The following is a 21,632-nucleotide window of genomic DNA, read 5'->3' as shown; positions in this document are numbered from 1 at the left end:
CGCGGTGTTCCGCCGAGCCGAGCATGCCGCTGGATCACCGCCGCCTGTGCGGCCCGGAGGAGTCGCAGCCGCCGGCGCTGTGGGCAGGGACCGCGGCCGAGGATGAGGAGGGCGAGGAGGGCGCGGGGGCGGCTCCGCGGGACCCCTGTGCCCTGCGGCCGCTGTTCGCGCGGGCCGGGCTGCTGAGCCAGGCGCAGGGCTCGGCCTACGTGGAGCTGGGCAGCGGCACCAAGGTGCTGTGCGCCGCCTGGGGCCCGCGGGAGGCGGCCGAGCCCGGCCCGGGCCGGCTGCTCTGCGAGTTCCGCCGGGCGCCCTTCGCGGGGCGCGGGGCGCGGGGCCGGCCGGGCGCGGCGGCGGAGCGGGAGGCGGAGCGGGAGGCGGCGGCGGCGCTGCGGGAGGCGCTGGAGCCGGCGGTGCGGCTGGGCCGCTATCCCCGGGCCCGCCTGGCCGTCAGCGCGCTGCTGCTGCAGGACGGGGGCTCGGCGCTGGCCGCCGCCGTCAGCGCCGCCGCCCTGGCGCTGGCGGACGCGGGCGTGGAGATGTACGACCTGGCGGTGGGCTGCGCGCTGTGCCGCCCGCCCGCGCCCGCCGCCCCCTGGATGCTGCAGCCCGCCGAGCCCGAGGAGCGCCGCGCCGCCGCCCGCCTGACGCTGGCCCTGCTGCCTGCCCTCAACCAGGTGTCGGCCGTGCTGGGCGGCGGCCGGGGCGGCCCGCCCGAGGACTGGGCGCAGGCCCTGCGGCTCGGCCTGGACGGCTGCCACCGGCAGTACCCGGTGCTGCGGCAGAGCCTCCTGCGGGCCGCCCAGCGCCGCGATGCCGCCGCCGCTGCCACCGCTGCTGCCGCCACCAGTGCCTGAGTGAGTGCCCCTGAGACCTGCGGCCCCCGGCCTGGGCATGGGGCGTGTCCCAGAGCCCGCCCAAGCTGCTTTCAGCACTCCCGGAGACCCCTGGAGCCTGCCTGATCCTCTCACCGCTGTTGGGGATTAAAATAAGTTACGTTTAGAATCTTAGAATTCTGTTAAGTTGAAGCTTAAGTTCAATTTTAACTGCTGGTGGACCTCCAGACCCAGCCTGATCCATGCCTCATGCTGCTGGAGACTGCATGAGCCAACCTTCGCACTGCTGGAGACCCCCTCATGCTGCCCACAGCTGGAGGCCCGAGAACTGTGCTCAAGGACACTGGAATCCACACCCACCCCAAGCACCCCGGAGTGCACCTGAGAAGCCCTCGTGTTGCAGGAGACCATTCCCGACTGGCCCCATGGGACCCAAACAGCCTTACACGCTGCTGAAGCCCACAAAGAACAACTTCCATACCGCCTCAGCAGCCAGAGCATGCCCGAGACCTCCCTCCAAGCAATTTCTGGCACTCCAGGACCCCACATCTCACCCTGGGATGGTCACAACATCAGGCTGAAACCCTCAGTCCAAGCTCCCCACCATATCCATCTGTGCAGGCAGCACCTATTCAGCACCAGCAAGAACCACACCATGGCATGGACTTCACATCCTTTGGACTTCTTGCCTAGGAAGTGCTTCAGGGTGCCAGAGTTGTGTTTTGTTCATTTTTTCATAATAATAAATAATATTTTTTCTGGTGAGTCCTCTGCCTGCATGGCCCTCCTGGGGTCTCTGCCAGCCATGGGCAGAGGTTGGAGGATGCGCTTCTACAATCGGGGTCACCCCCTCTGCTCCCACTGTCCTTGAGGAGTTCAAGGGGGAGCTGAGTGTTTCCTTGGAATCTGATTGTTCCTGGGGATGGAGTGGAGCAGGTGGTCTGGTCTGCCAAGCTGCACCATGGTGGGCTGGTAGGGAATATTCTGGATATTTTCCATTGGGAAACAGGACAGAGCTGCACTCATGCCTCTGGGCTGAGCCGTAGGAAAGACAGCATCCAGGAAAGCCCTCTGAGCTGGGGGCTTTGTTGGCAGCACATAAAATGGGGTACAAAACTGCACTTCAGATGGTTAAAAACCGCATTGGAGTTGAATAACCAGAGAAAAGAAATACAAATTATTTTTCTTTCCAACAGAATGCATTCTTTTACCAGAGCAAATTAGAAATACAGAACAAGTTCCCTACCAGTGAGAAAAGGACAACCGAGACAGGAGGGACACAACTGAAATGTGAAACTGGGGAGCACAGGTGGGGGACCAGGACTCTTTGGCTGCAGGCCAGGGGCCCTGGTGAAGCTCTTACTAGAGTCCAGCTGGCTGCAGATGCAATGCCTGGCTGAGAACAGCCTGTGGAAAACCAGTAAGGGAAGCACATTTGGGAACTGGGGCAAATGGGAGTGATTGGGTTGGCATTGCCCCACTGCTGGTCCTGCAGGTCACATCAGAGCTAAGCTTGGCACCATCCCAAAATCCCACAAAAGCCTTTTAAAGCTGGCTTAGCCTGGTTCCTTCTTATGGTGGGATGCTGAGCAGCTTTGAAAGCCGTCCTGGGGTGTATCTGCTACACCAGTTCCCAGGGTCTGAAGGTTGGGATGCCACTTGTTCCATAGGGGTGGGAGCCCTGGGCTGCAGTCTCTCCACAGCATCCTGTGGGTGAGATGATACTGGCAGCAAGGCAGATGGGGTTTGAGATGCTACTTTGGGACATGGTCCTTTGTATTTTTTTATTGCTCCCTTCCCTCCCCAGACTACTGCTTATCCATCAGTCTGAAAACAGGAGGAAAAAGAAAACAAGTGTGCTGGAACACAAAAACTTCTTTCACAGGAGCTGGCTGGCAATGCCCAGGGTGGGACACGGGGCTGGCTGCCAGTGGCAGGGGGTGGCCATGCCGAGGGTGGGCACCTCATGTCACTACCTGGAAATCTCAAAAGAGATAAAGAACACAATCTGGGAAGGGCTGGCCTCACAGGAAGGCCACGGTGTTCCAGTCCTGCTACCGGTTCCCCTTGGGGTCGGATATGTGGGTTTCCACCTGTGAGGAGAAACACGCAGCATGGCCATCCTGCAATGCACTCCAGCAGTAGGGTTAAACTCAGCACCCTGCCCAGCACGGGGGTACCTGGATTCCCCACCCACCTGAGGGACGCAGGTGTGGGAGTAGCACCTTTGTTAAAATGTATTTCTGCTTCGAGGGATTTTTTGTAGCCTTGGTACTGGAGTGATGCACACCCAGGGGGTTGCTGTGAGGTACTTGGGGATGTTCTGGTTGTGCCAAAGGTTTTAGCCCTGGCAAACAGCTGGAATGGCTTGGGAACCCAATTGGAGCATTTCTTCTGCTTCAGCAGCCCTCACCAGCAAGCAGGGGGGGATTTTAGAGAAGCAGAGAGCCTGGCATAGGATCTGACCTTCCTCTTACCATCTCCTCGGTGTCTGTGCTCTCCTCCGCACTGTCGATGTTGCACAGGTCGCTGTCCCCATCAGTCCCCATCCCCTCCTTCCGCTGCAACTCCTGTGACCCCTCACCACTGGGGATGGTGACTCTGTCCCTGGCTCTGCCCTCTTCTTCTCACTCTCTTTGGACTCTGAAAAGGCAGAGACAAGAAATTTGGGGTACCTGTGCAAGCATCAGTTCTGTCCTTGCCAGTTTGCCTTTTGCCAAAAGGTTGGTCTCTTCCCTGCCAGCCCAGAAAAGGATGTGGGGAATCTGCCCAGCCAGCTCTGGGTGTCTTGAGCACACAGGGAGGTTCCCCAGCTTAAGGCTCAGGCTTGTGTGCCCATGAGCTGCCCGGCACAGAAACACAAGTGTTGGAGGGTCTGCAGCCAGTTCCCTCACCCATGAAATGCTCTCTCTGCTGGTCCATGCAGTCCAGGCTCTCCAGCAGACCATCCACCTGTGCCTTGATCTGGCTCAGCTCTCCCTTGATGGAGTGCAGCTCTTCAGCTTGCTCTGTTGGAAGAGGAGCCATGAATATCCCACCCAAAGCCAGGAAGGCATCCCATCCTGGGCAGCCACCTCCAGAGCATCCCCCTCTCCAGAGCATTCCTGTCACAATTTATGACACGAAAGAATGACACACACCTGGGCAGGTTGAAGTAAAGGCAAAAAAGGAGAGCAGTTTATTATGATTTGGGGTTTTTATAGGATTTGGAGTTTGGTCAAGGATTGGTAGATGAGAGGAACAGCCCTCTGACCCCAGTGGTCAATTCAGAATTCCATCACAGAGAGGTATGAAAACAATCTACTTTTGTTTATATTACATTTGTGGGAGACTCCACTAGAAGTATGTAAACAAGATCATCAAAAGGTTTTTGAATCACAATGACACATTTGCCTTCTCTGGAGCATTCTCCTCCTCAAAACATTCTCCTCTATGAAACATCCTCCCCTCTGGGCATTCTTGGGGAACAGGAATGGATCCAGGGAACAGCCAACACACCAGTGCAGTTCAGGCTTTGTCTGCTGGAGCTAGAGACTCACAGCAGCAGGGACAGCATCAAGTGGGACCTCTGGGCTGCAGTGCTGCTCTAATGTATGAGACACAAGAGCTCAGCTTTCTCTTCCTCCCAGCCCTGTTGCACTTACACTTTGTCTGTCCTGTTGTGGAGCTGGTGCTGCTCCTCATCCTGGGCTGGGGACTCAGGCTGCTCTTCCTGCTCTCACATGAGTCTGCCTGGTCTTAACTGGGATACAGTTAATGAGTGGGGGGATTTTCTGATACTCATGTACCCTGCCAAGGGCACAAGAGCATGGTGGTGAGCACAACCTCAGAGGTGCAGCAGCAGCCCTTGCCAGCCAAGAGAGCATCTCCTGGGGTCCCTGTGCAGTAAAGGACCCCCAGCCTGGGCACTGCCCTGCCTGCATGCTGTCCCTGCCCCAGGTACTCCTCCCCAAGGCCCCCAGCCTGAGGAAGATGCAGCTCCTCCAAATAGGGAAACGCCACCGTGCCTTTGTCAAAGGCAAGGGGACAAATGCCCAGGGACACTCCATTTTTTTCCATGATCAGAGACCATCATGCACCAAACCCACACATGCTCAGCTCATCTCACTCCTGGGATGCCGCACTCACCGGTACGGGAAGTCATCCCTGTAGAGATCATAGTCCAGGTCACAGTTACTGCTGCAGGAGGGGGAGAGGGCAGAAAATGTCACCCAAAGACACTGTGGAGCAGTCACTGCTAGGCACCAACCCACCCAGTCTTCATCTCTGAGGAGCAGGAGGCATCCCGGAGGATCCCACACAAGCTGCAGCATGGTCCAGGAGGTAGCTCTGCCCTGGAAATTATCTTCCTCTGGAGCAAACAAGGGTGTTAAGGGGGATGGTGAGAGTCTCTAGGTCTGCCCTCAGCAACCTGCATTTAGAGAGCCTGATGTTAAATTTCATGGTTGTGGCTCTATGCACATGCTGCCAGCCCTCTTGGCTCCAAATTAACGAGAGATCTGTCAGAAGATCCCTTCCACTGCAAGCAGCAACATTCCAGTGATAAATCAAGCACTCTGGACCAGGAGCAGGGAGTGGGGAAAGGTGAACAAAGAAGAGGAGGGGGAAGAAAAAAGATGCCAAAACTCATTTTGCTGCTTCAGCTCTTGCAGAGTCAGGGAATCTAAGATTAAGCCAAACACGAGGGGAAACAAAGCTTTGATCTGAGCATCACTTGGAGCAGGGAGCCTTCATGCTGCCTGGAATGGGGGGACCAGGACAAGGTCCCCCAGGGCTCCAGATTTGGCTGCAGATGAACTTCTCACCACAGGATCAATGCAGGAGCTCAGGAGCAGGAGCTGGAGGTCTGCTGGAGGGCTTGCCCCACCCAGAGGGCAGCTTGGAGCCCATCATGGGGTAGAAGCATTCCCTGTCCCAATGCCACCCTGCTTTCTTCAAGAATCATCTACGCAGGACACAGACCACAGGCACCAGCCCTTCTGGTAAGGATGAGCTGGCAGCCATGAGGAACCAGAGTCCACCTGCTCCTGTGCTTCACACCTGGGGTATAAATTATTGGGGTGTATTTTGGGACCTTTTGGTCCAAGCTCACTGCCTTCCCAGTTTCCATCACTGTGATGGGCAACCAAAATCCAACCTAAATTTGCCCCCTGAGAGTGTGAAGCTATTACTGGGAGGCAACATCTGTAGCAGGTGTGGAGATTACAGGGCTCTACTTGCTTTCCTATTGCCTTCAGATGAGGAAGGGGAATCCCCACACCCCCTTAATGACACACACCAGGAGGAGCCTGGCAAGGACTCCAAATGGCACCTGTGCACCCGGTGATGCTCCAAGAGCCCTGTTGGGATGAGGGGATGTCCCTACCTATGCCTCCCAGCTGGAATAGCCAGAGGTGAGAGTGGCAGAGAGCAGGGGAGGGAGAGGAGCCCAGTGGGGACAGTCCCCAGCCCCCAGTGCAGCCCCCACCCCACACACAGGCACTCACTGGTACAGGCTGCTGCTGTGCTGCTGCTTCTGGCCCAGCCTGGCCTGGCTCAGCTTGGACTCCCTGGCCATACCCAGATCTGAGGGGAGAGGAGGGGAATGAGCAGTGGAAAGAAAAGGGAATGCCAATGTTCTACCCCACACAGACACATCTCTGCTACCAGCTTCCCAGCCGTGCTTCTTTCCTGGCTGGAGATGTCCCACTGCAGGGCATCCACAGGACGAGCAGGGGGCTGGCAGACCTCTCTAGATTTAAGTGTTTGGGAAGGGCAGGAGCAGCACAAGGTTGTTCCAGAAATGTAACAGCTCCATCTATCCCTTCCCATGGGTGCCCCTTCTGAAGGACCCAAAGCTGGGCAGGCTCCAATTAGGGTGGCAGAAAGCACCTCTGACGATGAGGGTAATTAACCTGCAGAGACATTTCCCACCACTGTGGTGAATCCACCTTTGCTGGGTCGTTGGGTTCATTTTCAGGGATATGCAGACCAGCAGGATGCCAAGGATGGGGGAAGCCCTGTGCCCAGCTGCTTCATCCCCCCCAAAGCTGCTGAGACATGTGTGATGATATGTGGGGTGGAGATGCCTCTGGATGCACAGCTCAGTGATGCCACATCACACCTCTCCAGCAATGCTCTTCATCTCTTTTTTTTCACGGCCAACATCTATATAAAAGCCAGCTTGAATCTATTTTTGCATATACATTTGAGAGGCACTGATGCTGTGGTTTGTGAATATCTCCATGTATTTAATTTTGTAATTTTGGGACACTCCACAACCTCTGTGTCCACTAGGGTGAGGAGACAGTAGGTGTGACCAGCTGTTCCATGGGTGACACTGTGGATGCTATTGCACCAGGGAACCCCACGCTGAAGCTTCTCAAGTCATCAGGGAGCATACCAGCCCGTAAGAGCAGTCTAGACCTCCCAGGAGCCTGGCCACAGGCCTCTCAAGCCCCACACTGTTGGAGCAAGGTCCTGCTATCCCTACAGAGAAGAAGGTTTCTGAGTGAGATCCAAGCAGAAGGAAACTGGCACTTATTTGCTTTCCAGGCTGCCACCTTGTGTGGTGAAGTCTGCGGACTGGCTCTGATCTCAGGGTGAGCTGGGGAAGGTGCTCAGTGTGCACCAGGAAATGCTGGCATCCATCTTCCGTGGGTGCAGCAGCATCCCTGGGGATGGCCACGCTCACTGCTCAGGGCCAGAGCCCAGTGTGGACATCCCTCTCTCCAGCCCATCATACCCACCCAGCACAGACAAATACTCTCCTCCCTGACAGCAGGACAGAGACCTCAGCACCCCAGCCAGGGACCCCAGCCATGGCTAGACACCCTGTCACAGGCCACTGGTATCATGGGAATTGTTCTGCTGGGGCAGGGGACCATCACCCCAGACTGATTGCCTATGTCTGGGCTCCCTCCCATCCCCAGTAACAGAAGGGTACTGGTAGAATATTCCTGTCCTGGTGAAGTAATGGTTTGGGGGAATAATGCATAGGGGACATCCCAGTACTTGGATGATATTCCTATCCTGGGGGGGGGGCGGGGGGGTGGTATTAGCAAGGGTGCATCCCAGTATTGAGACCACATCCCTGACCTGGTGTTAATGGCGTGGGGACAACCCAGAACTAGAAGAAATCCTTGTCCTAGGAGGGAATGGTATGGGGACATCCCAGTGCTATGAGGAATCCCTGTCCTAGGAGAGAATGGCAAGAGGCATTCCAGTACTGAGAGGATATTCTAGTCCTGAGGCTAATGGTGTGGAGGAGTTTTGGCATGGGGACATTCCTGTACTGGGAGGACATTCTTGTCCCAGGGACGATGGCATGAAGAGGACCAGGCATCCCGGGTACTGGGACACCATCCAGCCCCGGGGAGGGACAGGTACCGCTGTGGCGGGCTCCCCGGGGGATGCCGTGCCCGCGGTGGGGAACCTTAGAGGCACTAGAAGGCTGCAGGGGGGCACCCCCGCCTCGGTCACAGCTGCCGGCGCCGGTCGAGCATCCCAGTGCCGGGCGAGCATCCCAGTGCCGGGCGAGCATCCCGGCGCCGGGCGAGCATCCCGGTGCCAGAGCATCTCCCTGGGAAGGGGTGGGAGAGGAGAGCCGATCCCGCGGGGGAAGGGGCCCTCGGGGAGGGCGGGGAGCCGGATCCGGCCAGTACTCACATCTCCAGCCCGTGTCCCCGCTGCCGAAGAGCGTCATGGCCCCGCTCCGGCCCCGCACCCCCCGCCCGACCGAGCGCGCTGCTGCCGCCGAGCGCTGCCACCGCCGGCCGGGGGCACCGCGGGCCACACGGGGGTCTGGGGCAGCCCCGCTGCCTGTCCCTGCCCGCAGCGCTGCCGGCACCGCGGGGACCGGGCTCACCCTTCCCCGGGGATCGCCAGCCTCACCTTCATCTTCCCTGGGCGCCTTCCAGCTCCATCCTCCCGCCCCTTCCCACCTGCCGGACCCTGTCCTCGGGATCTTCAGCCTCACCCTCGTCCTTCCAGCTTCATTCTCCCGCCCACCTGCTGGACCCTGCCCTCGGGATCTCCATCCTCAGCCTCATCTTCCCTGGGCTCCTTCCTCCTTCCTCACTCGCTGGATTCTGCCCTCGGGAATTCCAGCCTCACCTTATCCTCCCTGGACTCCTTTCCACCTCCATCCTCCCAGCACCTCCCACCTGCTGTGCCCTGCCCTCCTGGCCACCGGCTCATTTCCCCCCGAGTTTGCCCAGTTTGCCCGGGGCCCCAAGCCCAGCACAGCAACGTGGACAGTGCCTTCCCTCGGCTGAGACAGTGCACAAGCAACAGGCCACAAAACGCCCCGGCTGAAGACATTTTAATTTCCACCCCAGCCCAGCACTAGAGTGGGCTGTTGCCTCCAAAAGCACCCAGTGACACCCACCAGTGCTGGGGGCACAGGTTTGCACCCAGCACATGGGGGGCTGTGACTTGTAACCATCCTGGGGCTGGAAGAAGCAGCTCTTGGCTAACACCATCCCTCCAAGACAACCCCACCTCCTGAAGATGAGTTCAGCCAAGGCTGGCCTTGGCTCCTGCAACCTCAGACCCCACTCCAGAGATGAAACTGGAGGTTCCACCCAGTGCAGGCAGGATGTGGGCTGTGGGGAAGAAAAAAAGGCAAACTGCTCTTCCCAAGGGAGAGAGGGTCTTTATTAATGACCGGGCAGATAATGAACGACCAGGTGATAGTGATAAACCCACCAGGCTGGGCTGTTCTCACCCAGGTCAGGACTATGGCTCAGAGCTGAGCCCAGTCCATACCCTGAGCTGTGCCAAGGTCTGCATCCCCAAAGAGCCCTCTTGGTCCTCATCGCACTGAAGCCACAGTCCAGACACAGCCCAGCTGCCAATTTTGGAGGAGGATGCTTTTGTACCTGGCTGTTGGTACATTTCCTGCCCAGTCTGTGGCAGTGACAGACGAAGATGAGGGGTAGAAGATGCTGTTTCAGGGATGTTGATGTACAGCACCCCCAATTCTTGCCAGGTCCCAGTGCCATGGGTCCCCTCAGCCCCTCATTCCCTCCACAAGTGAGGTGTGCAGAGATCCTCCTGAGCCATGGTCCAGGCTCGGCACAGCACCAGGGTCCTCCTGAGCCACAGGTTCAGCACAGCTGCCAGCGCTGGCCAGTTCCCAAGGCTACCAGCTCAGGAGTCCTGCTGCCACAGGGCGATGTGTTCCTGGGCTGCAATGGCAGTGTAGTCAGTGCCACCCACCCCAGGAGAGACACAGAGGTCTGGGTAGGGCTGGCAACAAGGGACAGACACAGCAGAGCTGGGGATTGGCACCTCCAGGGCCCAGCACACCCAGGAAAGCACAGGAGGGCTCCTAGGCGCTCACTCACCGAACTGGCAGATGTACCGGTTTCGGGTCTTGCAGCGCTGGTCGTTCCAGTTGAAGGCAGCTGATGCTTGCATCTCCACACAGTTCCCAAACCTGTGTCCCACCAGGATGGTGGTGAAGCCAGTCAGAAGTGACACCATGCAGAGTTTGGTGTCCTCTAGATCCACTTACCCCTGGTTGTCTGGCTGCCCAAAAGCGAAGCTGGTGAACGAGGATGGGTCACCCACATCCCAGCGGAAGGAAGCCTTGGATGTTTTGTAGGTGAGACCTGGGGGAGCAGAAGGTGGGTTGGCATGATTGCTAGCCCCCTGGGCACCCTTTACCCTGGCTACTGCTGTCTCTCACCAATCCAGAAGTTTCCAGTCTCAAAATCAGTGTCTGTCACCCTGTTACCCATCTCCAAGCGGCTGAGGTAGAAAGCCAGGATGTCCTGAACCTTCTGGTTTCTTATCTGGGCCAGCATTGCTCCTTTCTCCTGTGGGGAAGGGAGTGAGTCTGCCCCACCTGCGTGGCCCAGCACCACTCCAGGCAGAGGAAAGATGCCCGAAGGGGCGGGGCTGGAAGCATGGGTGGCACTTTTCAGTTGCACAGAGGTGCTTGGAGCGTCCCAAGAGCTCACCTGGCATTTAATTTTGGCTCCATAGTAGGTGTCAGCTTCAGGGGACACCATGAAGCAGTCGCTGTCTATCTGCACATCACAGGCGTGGAAGGGGAAATGGATCTTTGCTGGGGACACAAGGAGGAGCAGGTGGCTCCTTGTGCCAGCAGAGATGGGCCCAGAGAGGACCCTTTGCCCCACTTTGGGGTCCCCTGCCTGTGGAGCCCTGATGCCACCCCACAGCACGCAGGTGGGCGCAGACTCACTGCCGCACTCAGCTCCACCGTAGCCGGCATCGCAGAGGCAGGAGCACTCCTCCTTCCTGAACCTTCCGTGGAGGCACTGCCCGCTGCACCTCACTGTGGGCACAGCACTGCATTAGCTGTCAGCGGGCTCTGCAGCCCCCCTCATGCTGGCTGTGCTGCCCACACTGCACAGGCTGTGCCCATGCGTGCCCTGCACCCACCCTGCACACACATGCCCTGCAGCAGCCGTGCACAAGCCTCTGAAGGCTGCAGGGTGCCCTCTCACCTTGGCAGTACCTGCCCGTGTAGCCAGGGGGACAGGTGCACTGGCAGCTGCTCATGTCGAGGCGCCCACTGTTCCTGCAGCTCATGCGACAGGGGTTCCTGGGCACCTCTGAACACACCGGAGTGACAGTGAGGTGACAGGGGTGGAGGCAGCATCACCAGGGTCATGCAGAGGCCGTGGCGACAGGGGGGACTCACCGCAGAGCCCGCCGCTGTGGTCCCAGGACTTGAAGCAGCCAGAGAGGCCAGCGGTGCAGAGGGAGCACCAGGGTCCCTGCTTGTAGGGCAGGATGGGCGTCCCGGCCACCTCCCAGTTGCCCCTGACCCCACAGGCAGCTGGAGGAAAATGCCCCACCCACCCGGGCAAGCCACACCCCTTTCTGGGGCAAGCCCACGCCCACATTGCAAAGCCACACCCATTTCTATATCACCGCCCTGCCTTCGTTCCCCAGTCCCACCCACTTCCAGCACTCGGTCCCGTCCACAGCACTCAGCCCCGCCCGCTCAACACAGAGCCCCACCCAGAACATCCAAACCCTCCCCCTTCTAAAACATAGCCCTATTTGCATTTCCAAGCCACACCCACATCACCCAGCCCCACCCACTTCAGTGCACAGTCCCGCCCACCACCAGGACAAGCTCTCCGCCCCCTCCCCTGCCGCACATCCCATAGGTCAACCCGTGCCCCTCCCTGGTTGAGACCCCACCCACACCTCTAAGCCCCGCCCATTCACACCAAGGCCCCGCCCCTCGCAGCCACACCCACCACGCCCCGGCCCCACCCTTACCCCGGCGAGTAGGCGCAGGCGAAGGCCTCGCTGGGGCCGCGGGGGCCGGGGCAGTGGTGCCGGCCGCAGCCCAGCTGCCCCGCCGTGGCCCACACCAGCTGTGGGAGAGCATTTGTCACTGTGGTTCTGGGCCCCAGCAGCGCCCCCCGTGCCCCTCATGCCCACCTGGGTGTAATGGCGGCAGGTGGCATTGCCGGCACAGCGCCCCGTCCTGTAGTCATAGCGTTGTCCCTCAGCAAACCAGAGCTCCAGCACGGCCCCGAAGCCCCCGGCGCCCGCCGGCAGCAGGACCTCGCTCCAGCCCAGCTGTGGGGCTGGTGGGGGAGCCGGGCCCTCCAGGCAGCTGGCTGCCCGTGCCCCCGCCTGCCGCCCCAGCTCCTCGCTCCACTCCTGCAGGGATGAGCGTGAGCCACCCGGGGAACTGCCCAAGGGGGTGTGAGCACCACCAAGACGGTCAGTCCAGGAGGTGACTGGGGGACATCAGAGGGTCAACAATGGATGATGCTGCAAGGGACCCCCAGGGAGCAGTCCTGCCCCTGGAGTGGGCAGCTGGGGGGTGATGGAGGGACATTGAGGGCCACCACAGGACATGGGAGACACCCCTAGGGACCAGCCTTGCCTTTGGTGTGTTCAGGTGTGAGGTGATGGGGGAATATCAAGGGCTGTCACAGCGAATGGGGGACCCCACAGAGGACTCCATAGAACCAGCCCTGCTGTGTCCTGGGTGTGTGCAGGCATGGGCTGATTAGGAGGCATCAGAGGGACATGGGGGGCCCCAAAAGGCACCTCAAGGGACCAGCCCTGCTTTTGGTGTGCCCAGGATGTGGCAGTGCCAGTGACATGCTCTTCCCCAGGGGCCCCACACCAGCCAGCTCTTCTGCTTCAGTAGCGTGTTTGCAAACTACTGTGTATCACCCATGGGCTGTCCACCGCCCTGGCCATGGGGTGGAAGGTGGATGTGACATCGAAGGTGGGGGACACAGGACCTGCAAGGAGGCTCACCAGCTTCTGCATGTTGGCAGCAGGGGGCTGCACTTTGCTCCTCAACTTGTTGTGCAGTGAGAGCACCAGGAAGGTTTCCTTCGTGCTGAGAGCTAGGGGGGAAGAGCAGGGGATAGGGATGGGGCCAAGGGGGCTGAGGGGTACAAGTGCCCTCCCCTATCCCTGTGGCCAGACCCATCCCTGTGTGGCTGTGGCCGGACCCTTCAGGGGGCCGTGGGAATTCCCCCTGAAGGGTTCGACTGCAGCCGGGGATACCGGGAAGGCACCCGGGTCTCCATGGAGACTTGAGGGAAGAGAAGAAAGAGCTTTTGGGCTGGGAGCACAAAAGGGGCAAGGGGCCGAGGGGGGTGGGCAGCCCGCTGGGCCCCTGTCTCGCACGGGTGGGCTGAGACTGCCAGGAATGTACCCTCTCTGCCCCCCTGCCTCTGTCCTGCCAGGATCCAGACCCCACCGGGCAAGACCCATCATTAGCCCCCGTCACCACCTGCAGGACGCCCAGCCCCATTCCTATAGTAGCTCCATCGCATTACCAGCCCCAGAGCCCCCTGGTTCCATTGCAACACCGGCCCCAGAGCCCCCCAACTCCATCCCATCACCAAGTCCATGCCCCTTCTCCCAGCCCCATTCCATCCTCAGCCCCCATCACCCACCAAGCCCCCCGTAGCCACCCCTGGTGCCCCATCACCCACCCAGTCCCCCACACATCTAGTTTGGTCCAAGGGGACGATGCTCAGGGTGCACTCACTCCCCAAAGCAGCTGCCTCCCAACCCTGCTGCCGGAGAGGCAGCCCCTTTACCAGTTACCTCCCGGAGCCAGCGGGGACAACTTTTCTGGAGCATCCGACCTCGTCTCACCCTCCCTCCACAGCAGGAGGCTGCAAACCAGCAGGACCAAGAGCTTCATGTAGGTCCTGGGATGGGGGAGCAGACCCCCAGGCTCCGGAGGGAGGACTGGGGGGAGCCGAGCAGCCCCGCAGCAGCCCCGGCTTTGGGGCGAGCTCGGCCGCGCGCTCCTGCCTGCGTGTGTGTGTGTCTGGCTGCAGGATTTGATCCTATTCAGGGCTCCAGACAGGCACCGCTGGGCAGCGGGAACAAAAGCTTGACGGGTGAGTAATAGCTCTGTCAAAACTGTTGCTCGCTGGAGCGAATGTGGCAGACAACTCCCGGGGCCCCGGGCAGCAGCCCCGCCGGGATGTCCCGCAGCGGGGTCAGCCCTCCGTGCTCTGCCCCGGCCCCGCTGCCGAGCCAGAGTCGGGCGTGAGGGCAGCAGGAGCAGGGGTCGCAAGCGGCACCCACTTTGGGACACTGGGAGACTGGAAACCAAGGGGCTGGGGCAGCAAGGGGGCCCCTGCTGCCAGCCTTCCTCCTGCCCCATGAATTAAACATGCCGGGGAGGTAACACACACCGCTGCAGGCACGAAGCCAAATACCCGCTCCGGAGAGCTGGGCAGCGTGTCACAGGGTGGGAGGATGTGGGAGCCGGGGGCCGGCTGCGGGAGAGATGCCGAGCCCAGGGGGGTCATGTCTCAGCAGGCACCTGGAGTTAAGCAGGGGTCCAACAGCCCAGGCTGCTCAGGGAGCTCAACAGTATCATGAGAGCTCTGTCCCAGCACAGGGCTCCCAGAACCCATGCCAGGTGCTCTTCTGGCACAGGGCAGAGGTGTGGCTTCAGACATCCCTGCTCAGGAATTCTGAAATGCCACAGGCAGGAGGGACTGGGAGCATCCTACACACCAGCTGTCAGGGCTGAGCTGCGTGTCAACATAAAACCAGCTTGAAATGCTTCAGTTCCCTCAGCCTGAGCCTAAACCTGACCCTGGCCAGAACCCTGGCACCAATGCTAATGCCAATCCCATTTCTCATGCAAACCCTCCTGCTAATCTGAATTAGCAGAGGATCTGAACCCTTGGCACTGATCTTAACATTAACATTAACCCTAACAAAAAAATCCAACTTTAGCGCTAACAATTACTTTAATGCTAATCAAAATATCAAACCTAATGCTAACTCCAAACCTAATACTAATGTTAACTCTAATCCTAACCCCAACCCTAACCTCAACTCTAATCCTAACCTCATCCCTAGCCCTAATGCTGACTCTAACTTTAACCCTGACCCTTATGTTAATGCAGACCATAACACCCAGCTCCAGGCTGCAGCAGCACCCTGGGGTTCCCCTCTGAACTCCGGCCAGGGCTGAGCTCACCCCATCAAAGCTGTGCTGAGTCCAGTGAGCCCACAGCATTCCTGGGCTACCCTTCCCAGTAGCCCCAGCCCCACTGGTGAGCAGAACCCCTGCACAGAGCCTAAAGTCATCTTTTCTCCCAGGAGAATTTCCCAGGCTTAGCTAGTGCACGGGATTAGCCTCATCCTGCATCTCTGCATGCCGGGGAGCCCCAGAGCCAGGACTGGCCACGCGTTGAGCCCGGCACCGCCGGTACCACCGTCAGTGCCGTGACAGCCACGGCCTGGCCCCGGTATCTGCTGGCCCGGGACATGAAAGGCCCCAAAGCCTCTGATGTGCAGAGAGGGAAAGGAACGGAAGGGAAGGGAAGGGAGAGGCTAGAGCCAGTGCCAAGGGGAAACTTTCCTACAGCTCGGCCTCAGGCAGGGGAAAAACCAACAAACACATGGGCACAGCCTGCGGATAAATCCCAGCGAGTCCAGGAACAGGCTGTGAGCAGAAACGGACCATCAGCGTCTTGCCCCTGTAGTCAGCCCCGGCATGATGCTCCTCATCCCACTGCCAGCCTGGCTGGCCCTGGGCATCCTGCAGCTGCCCCTTGGGAGCTCCCAGGTAAGAAACTGCATTCCCTCCCCTCCAGCCCCACAGCAGACCTCCCTCTATGGGCTGCTCAGCACCTGCCTCTCACACCCCAGCACCCCAACACCAGCCCGGGGGGGGGGCGGGTATCGCACAGCCACAGCACCTGCGGAGCTGCCAGGGCCAGGGGGATGGTCATGGGGGTTTTCCCCTGCAGCAGGGAAATCATGCTAGGTGCACTCAGGGCATACAGCTTCTCCACAGCATCCAAGTGCCAGAGCAGGAATGGGAGGTGGAGGCGGAGGCTGGAGCAGACACGGACCCAGGGTCAGACTCCAGCCAGGATGGGAAGGGGCTCTGTCTAGGGCAGAACGTCCAAACCAACCCCAAAGATGCTGCCTGCTTGGAAGGGTTCTCCCAGGCTGTGGCAGGGTGGCAGGGGAATCCAGCGGGTGATTGGGGTGTCCCCATGATCCCCCAGGAATGCCTGAACTGGCAGCAGGCACTCAGCGTGGTGCGGCAGATGCAGAAGCTGCTGGTGGCACAGGAGGCTGCTCACCTGCAGGGCACACGTGGGCTCCGGCACCAGCTTTCCATCCTCCAGAGCCGCCTCCAGAGACCGGCCACCAAACACAACGGTAACCCTGGCTGGTCACCACCAAGGGTGACATCCCCACGGGGCCAGCTCTGATCCCCAGACCCACACAAACAGCCTGGACAAGGGACCCCCAGCTCCCTGTCAGGCTGAGGCTGGCTCCAGGCTGGCAATGTCCATCCCCACCCATGTCTGTCTGTCCACAGAGATCTGTCCACAGCTGGCAGTGCCCCTGAATGGACGGATGCTGGGCCGGAGCCTGCGGGTGGGCCACGAGGTTCACTTTGTCTGCGACGCCGGCTTCCGGCTGGTGGGCTCGGAGACACGCGCCTGCCGCCACAACCGCACGTGGAGTGGCACCCAACCCTTCTGCAAAAGTGAAGTGGGGCAGGGCTGGGGTGCCATGGGCTCTGCCCTTCCTATGGGCTCCTCTGTCACCCTGAGCTATGGGGTTCCATTGCTCTGCCCAGAGGCTGCAGTGATGGGCACCAGGGTTGGGCAATGCACTTCTCCAGCTGATGCTCATGAACTCCTTCTCCCTAGGTATTGATGACTGCTCCAGTAACCCGTGTGCCAACAGCGGGACCTGTGTGGATGGCAACCAGAGCTACACGTGCCTCTGCCCCCCAGGCTGGTCAGGCCCCAGCTGCCAGAGCCCCATCTACTCCTGTAGGTGCCTGGGTTTGGGCTGCAGAGGATGGGGATTCTCATGGGGACAGTACCTGGCCATGCTGCACCTGTCTCCCCCTTCCCTGGCAGCCCCCTGGAACCCTGGCCCCCACCATCTCCCCTTGCCCCAGCATGTGACACCTGCTGTCCCCTGCAGACTGGGTGACACTGAGCAACAGCTCCTTCAGCCGCCAGCCCCGCTGTGCCGAGGGCCGCTCGGGCTCCCGGCGCTGCAGCTGTGACACCGGCTTCCAGCTGCAGCCTGGTGGCGTGTGCCAAGGTAAAAGGGGGGTGAAGAGGATGGAGGGAGGGAACCAAGGCTTGGTGGCAATGGGACCTCTGGCCATTCCTCACTTTGTCCACCGTAGATGTGGATGAATGCCAGATCTACCAGTCCAGCCCCCAGACGCAGATTTGCCTCCATGACTGCCTCAACCTCCCTGGCTCCTACCGCTGCCTCTGCCCCCCTGGGTATCTGCTCCATGCTGATCGCAACGCCTGTGAGGGTAGGAACCCAGGGTGCAGGGCAGGAAGCCTCCCATAGGAAGAGGGGTGCAGTGGGGACAGCCCCACTCACCCTGTGTCACCGCCACAGACGTGAATGAGTGCACTGGGAAGCAGCACAACTGCAGCCAGGGTGAGCTCTGCATCAACACTTTCGGGGGCCACCGCTGCGTGCGTCCCAAGTGCCCCCCGCCACGCCACAACACCAGCTACGTCAAGACCTCTGCCTTGTGAGTACCACACTGTGCATGGCCCGGGCTGCGTCGTGCCCTGTCCCAGGGTGATGGGTCCTCTTGTGTGCTGGGGGCTGTATTGTGTCACCCAGGGGCAGCAGGGAGAGTGCCAGCCAGCACTTTTAGCAAATTGCCACATGGGGTGCTCAGGTGTGCTTGGCATGCTCCCTGATGGCCTTGGGATGCTGGGGGTGCAGGTGGGAGTACCCCAATACATGGTGGCTTTGTCCAGGATCCTGGCCCCTCTCAGAGCCCCAGCCTGGGGGGGAATGATGCTTTGGGCCACCCAAATAGAGGAGCATCCCTGATCCTGATGGGTTCCTATCCAGGAGGCATATCTGGCTCCATCCCTGGCCTTCAGCTGGGACTGTGGCACCCACCCAGTCCCAGCCTCAGAGTGTCACCCAGAGCTGTGTCACTGCAAGCCGTGGCATTTGCCTGGCAGAAACAGGGATGAGGCAGAGATCCAATGATGGGTACACTTGGATGCGGCTGTCTTGGGTTGCTCTGCCACACGACCGACAGCAAGGCTGGAGATGCTTCGTGGGGCACGGGCTGGGCTTGTGTGTAAGGATGAGGGCGGCTCCCTGGGAGCCAAACCGCGGCACTGAGTGGTGGCACCCTTCTCTCCTGGCAGCCAGTGCGAGAGGAACCCCTGTCCCATGGACAGCCGAGCCTGCCACCTGGCTGCCAGCTCCATCTCCTTCCACTACCTGCCGCTCCAGGCCAACCGCACCGTGCCCCGTGTCCTCTTCAAGATGTCCACCACCCGCTCCGTGGGTGACAGCCTGCGCTTCGCCATCACGGGCGGCCGGGGCCAGGGCGCCTTTGCCGTGCGCCGCTCGGACCGGCAGACCGGGGAGCTGCTGCTCACCAGCCCCGCGGCCGGGCCTGCCACGCTGGAGGTGGAGGTGGAGATGAGCGAGTTCTCCCACAAAGTCCTCCTGGGCAAGCACATCTTCAAGGTCACAGCCTTTGTGTCCCCATATGTGTTTTGATTCCCTTTGGAGGCAAGTGTGGGGCCGTGCCAGGGTTTCTCCTGGGGAGCAATGGAGCAGGTTCAGCTCAGTGGTCCCAGTTTTTGTCCCAGTTTTTGTCCCATTGGAGATATCCCTCTCCTATGCTTTCTCATAGCCACCACAGCAAAAACTGTGTCCTTATAGGAAAATCCCCATGGGCAATGGAAGGACCAGCCTGGGGGTGCCTGCCTCTGCCAGCCCCCTTCCTCTCTGCCCACATGGCACATGGAGGGGAAAGAGAGTGAGCCAACAGCACTTGGCATGCAAAATCAGCTTCTTGTATCTTGTAATCTCTAATAAAAGAAAAGTGGCTGTAGGAAGGGTGTCCTTCTTGCTCTGTGTTGTGTCCTCATGGGTCAAGGCTCCTGGGGACAGCTGGTGGCTGTGCTAATGGCAGGGTCAGCTTGCAGAGCTTGAGCTGCCAATAGAGCTACCAAGCCCATCCAGGGTCATTCAGTGTCCATATCCCTTCCAGCACCACTGTTCCTGGGGCCACACTGAAGAGTCCCCCAGCACAAAAATGGGAGATGGGCTGAACAGAGAATCACAGAATGGTTTGGGTTGGAAGGGATCATCTTGGGCCAGCTCCACTGCCAAGGGCAGACACAACTTCCAACAGGCTGCCCTGAACATCTTGCACAGCCAAGCCTGTCCTCAGCTGCCTTGGCAGTGCCCGGAAAACACAGCAGGGCTCCCTGGCACTGGTGGGCAGGGGATGATAACACGGGCTGTGCTTCCTCGTGTCCAGGAGAATTCCCTCTGCAACAGCTCTGACAGGAGCCGAGCACACGGCCAGACAAACCTGCAGCTCCCCAGCTCTCCAAGCACTCGAGCTGTCCCCTTTCGCCCATCTCCAGGGTGGGCTGTGAGAACAAGTGGGGTGCAGTGCCCCGCACTCCCTGGGCACCCCCTCTCACCCCCAGCACGGCCAGACAGAGCCTGTGCAGAGAGAGCAGCCGGGGGTTGAAAAGGTGACGGGGGCCTTTGGGGACAGCGGGCGGAGCACACGCCGGCCCCGGGACGCCTTCACTGAGCACACAGAGCCCTCTGAGGTGAGCGTCGGGCCGGGGCTCCTCGCACAAAGCAGCCGCTGTGCACAGCCCGCGGGCCGCCCATAAAGAGCTCCTTATTCCCGGCCCGGGCAGGTCACCGGGGCTGCGCTGGACGGGGCAGGGGAGCCGCCCCAGAGGTGCGGGCCGGGCTGGGCTGGGCTGGGCTGGGCTGGGCTGGGCTGGGCCGGGCTGGGCCGGGCTGGGCTGGGCCGTGCTGTGCTGGGCTGGGCCGGGCTGGGCTGGGCTGGGCAGGGCCGGGCTGGGCTGGGCTGGGCTGGGCTGTACTGGGCTGGGCTGGGCTGTACTGGGCTGGGCTGGGCTGGGCTGGGCTGGGCTGGGCTGTACTGGGCCGGGCTGGGCTGTACTGGGCTGGGCTGGGCTGGGCAGGGCCGGGCTGGGCTGGGCTGGGCTGGGCTGGGCTGTACTGGGCTGGGCTGGGCCGGGCTGGGCCGGGCCGGGCCGGGCTGAGGGGCCGCAGCTGGCCCGTGCCGCCTGCGGAGACGGCCTGGGATGAAAAGCAGGGAATTACGGGGTAAATATTTATCCCTGCACATGAGGTGTCCCAGCCAAAATGGACACCACGAATGGGGTTTTTACACAGGTTTTCTTCTATCCTGGAAACCTTCAGGTACAACTGGGCTAGTCACTAACAGCCACATCACTGATGTTAATGACAATAAAAGTTTGCAAAGTTCACTACAAGAAGGACATAACGGTGTTGTAGCAAGTCCAGAGAAGGGCAATGGAGCTGGAGAAGGTCTGAAGCACAAGTCTGGTAAGGAGCTAAGGAGGGAGCTGAGAGGGCTCAGCCTGGAGAAAAGGAGGCTCAGGGGGGACTTTATCACTCAACAACTCCCTCACAGAAGTGTGGAGCCGGGGGGGGTCAGGTTCTTCTCCCAGGTAACAAATGACAGGACAAGAGGAAATGCCACCAAGTTGTGCCAGTAGTTTAAATTAGATATTAGGGAAAATTTCTTCATGGAAAAGGTGGCCAGGCATTGAGATAAGGCTGCCCAGGCAATGGGGAAATCATCATCCCTGGAAGTGCACACATAAGGTGTGTGGATGTGGGACCTGGGGACATGGTATAGTGGCAAACATGGCAGTGCTGGGTTCGTGGTTGGACTCGAGGATCTTAGAGGTCTTTTCCAACCTTGCTGCTTCTATGATTCTATTTTCTCAGTGTTCTTGCTGCTTGTCTGGTGATGCACTGAAATGAAACGGTTGCAGCACCAAACCTGCCGGACTTCAGGAAGCATTTGGACAATGCTCTCAGACACATGGTGTGATTTTTGGGGTAGTCCTGTGCAGAGTCAGGAGTTGGACTTGATGTTTTTCGTGGATGCCTTCCAACTCAGGGTAATCTAAGATTCCATGCTCCAGACATCCCTGGAATCCATCTTGCTGGAATTACTGATGCCAGACGATGCTAGGAGGGTTTCAAGTCCATCAAATGCTATGTTGTCTTGGTTACCCAGGGGTATCCTTTATCCTTCACTGATAAGGCAGTCCTTAGTTCCGTGTCCTTTACTTTGTTTTACTTAAGCACAAACCACTGCAAATCCTCCAGTAAAATTCCAAACTCCCTAGTAAAATTCTGCAACCTCATTACTTAACAGTGTAAATCTGAATATATATTAGCAAAAATACTACATTTTCGTGCCATAAAGCCTGGTCGATATAATAGGGAATGGAATTTTCCAGGGGTGGGATG

At 59.6% G+C, this 21,632-nt stretch overlaps 3 protein-coding genes and 1 pseudogene across 4 annotated transcripts; 2 read left to right on the top strand and 2 right to left on the bottom strand.

Moving 5' to 3' along the window:
• The first annotated feature begins 9 nt into the window (after positions 1–9).
• On the top strand, positions 10–1,601 carry EXOSC6 (exosome component 6). Its single transcript, XM_083870399.1, has one exon. It carries the CDS (start codon positions 24–26, stop codon positions 855–857), a length of 834 nt encoding a protein of 277 aa, XP_083726525.1. The 5' UTR covers positions 10–23; the 3' UTR covers positions 858–1,601.
• Positions 1,602–2,890: 1,289 nt separating this feature from the next.
• Positions 2,891–8,520, bottom strand: LOC310914049 (RNA-binding Raly-like protein; annotated as a pseudogene). The gene is made up of 7 exons: positions 8,484–8,520; positions 6,323–6,401; positions 4,965–5,015; positions 4,481–4,625; positions 3,731–3,844; positions 3,314–3,479; positions 2,891–2,929 (listed from the first exon to the last, which is right to left on the bottom strand). The product of its transcript is annotated as an RNA-binding Raly-like protein (transcript).
• A 1,028-nt stretch (positions 8,521–9,548) lies between these two features.
• LOC310914283 (C-type lectin domain family 18 member A-like) lies at positions 9,549–13,986 on the bottom strand (the record flags this gene model as incomplete). The annotated part of the gene is made up of 12 exons (XM_083870333.1): positions 9,549–10,006; positions 10,166–10,257; positions 10,336–10,432; positions 10,510–10,639; positions 10,784–10,890; positions 11,029–11,121; positions 11,294–11,401; positions 11,491–11,612; positions 12,081–12,178; positions 12,246–12,470; positions 13,083–13,174; positions 13,887–13,986. The coding sequence occupies 12 exons, from the start codon at positions 13,984–13,986 to the stop codon at positions 9,969–9,971; spliced, it is 1,302 nt and encodes a 433-aa protein (XP_083726459.1). The 3' UTR covers positions 9,549–9,968.
• Positions 13,987–15,617: 1,631 nt separating this feature from the next.
• LOC310914274 (fibulin-7-like) lies at positions 15,618–18,845 on the top strand (the record flags this gene model as incomplete). Its single annotated transcript, XM_083870322.1, has 8 exons — positions 15,618–15,879; positions 16,328–16,484; positions 16,648–16,818; positions 16,985–17,110; positions 17,268–17,390; positions 17,479–17,616; positions 17,706–17,844; positions 18,485–18,845. The coding sequence occupies exons 1-8, from the start codon at positions 15,808–15,810 to the stop codon at positions 18,843–18,845; spliced, it is 1,287 nt and encodes a 428-aa protein (XP_083726448.1). The 5' UTR covers positions 15,618–15,807.
• Positions 18,846–21,632: the final 2,787 nt, after the last annotated feature.

Source organism: Zosterops lateralis (assembly GCF_965231275.1).
Source record: "Zosterops lateralis genome assembly, chromosome: 12".
In the NCBI taxonomy this organism is placed as follows: Eukaryota; Metazoa; Chordata; class Aves; order Passeriformes; family Zosteropidae; genus Zosterops; species Zosterops lateralis.
This window is presented reverse-complemented; position numbering and strand designations above follow the sequence as displayed.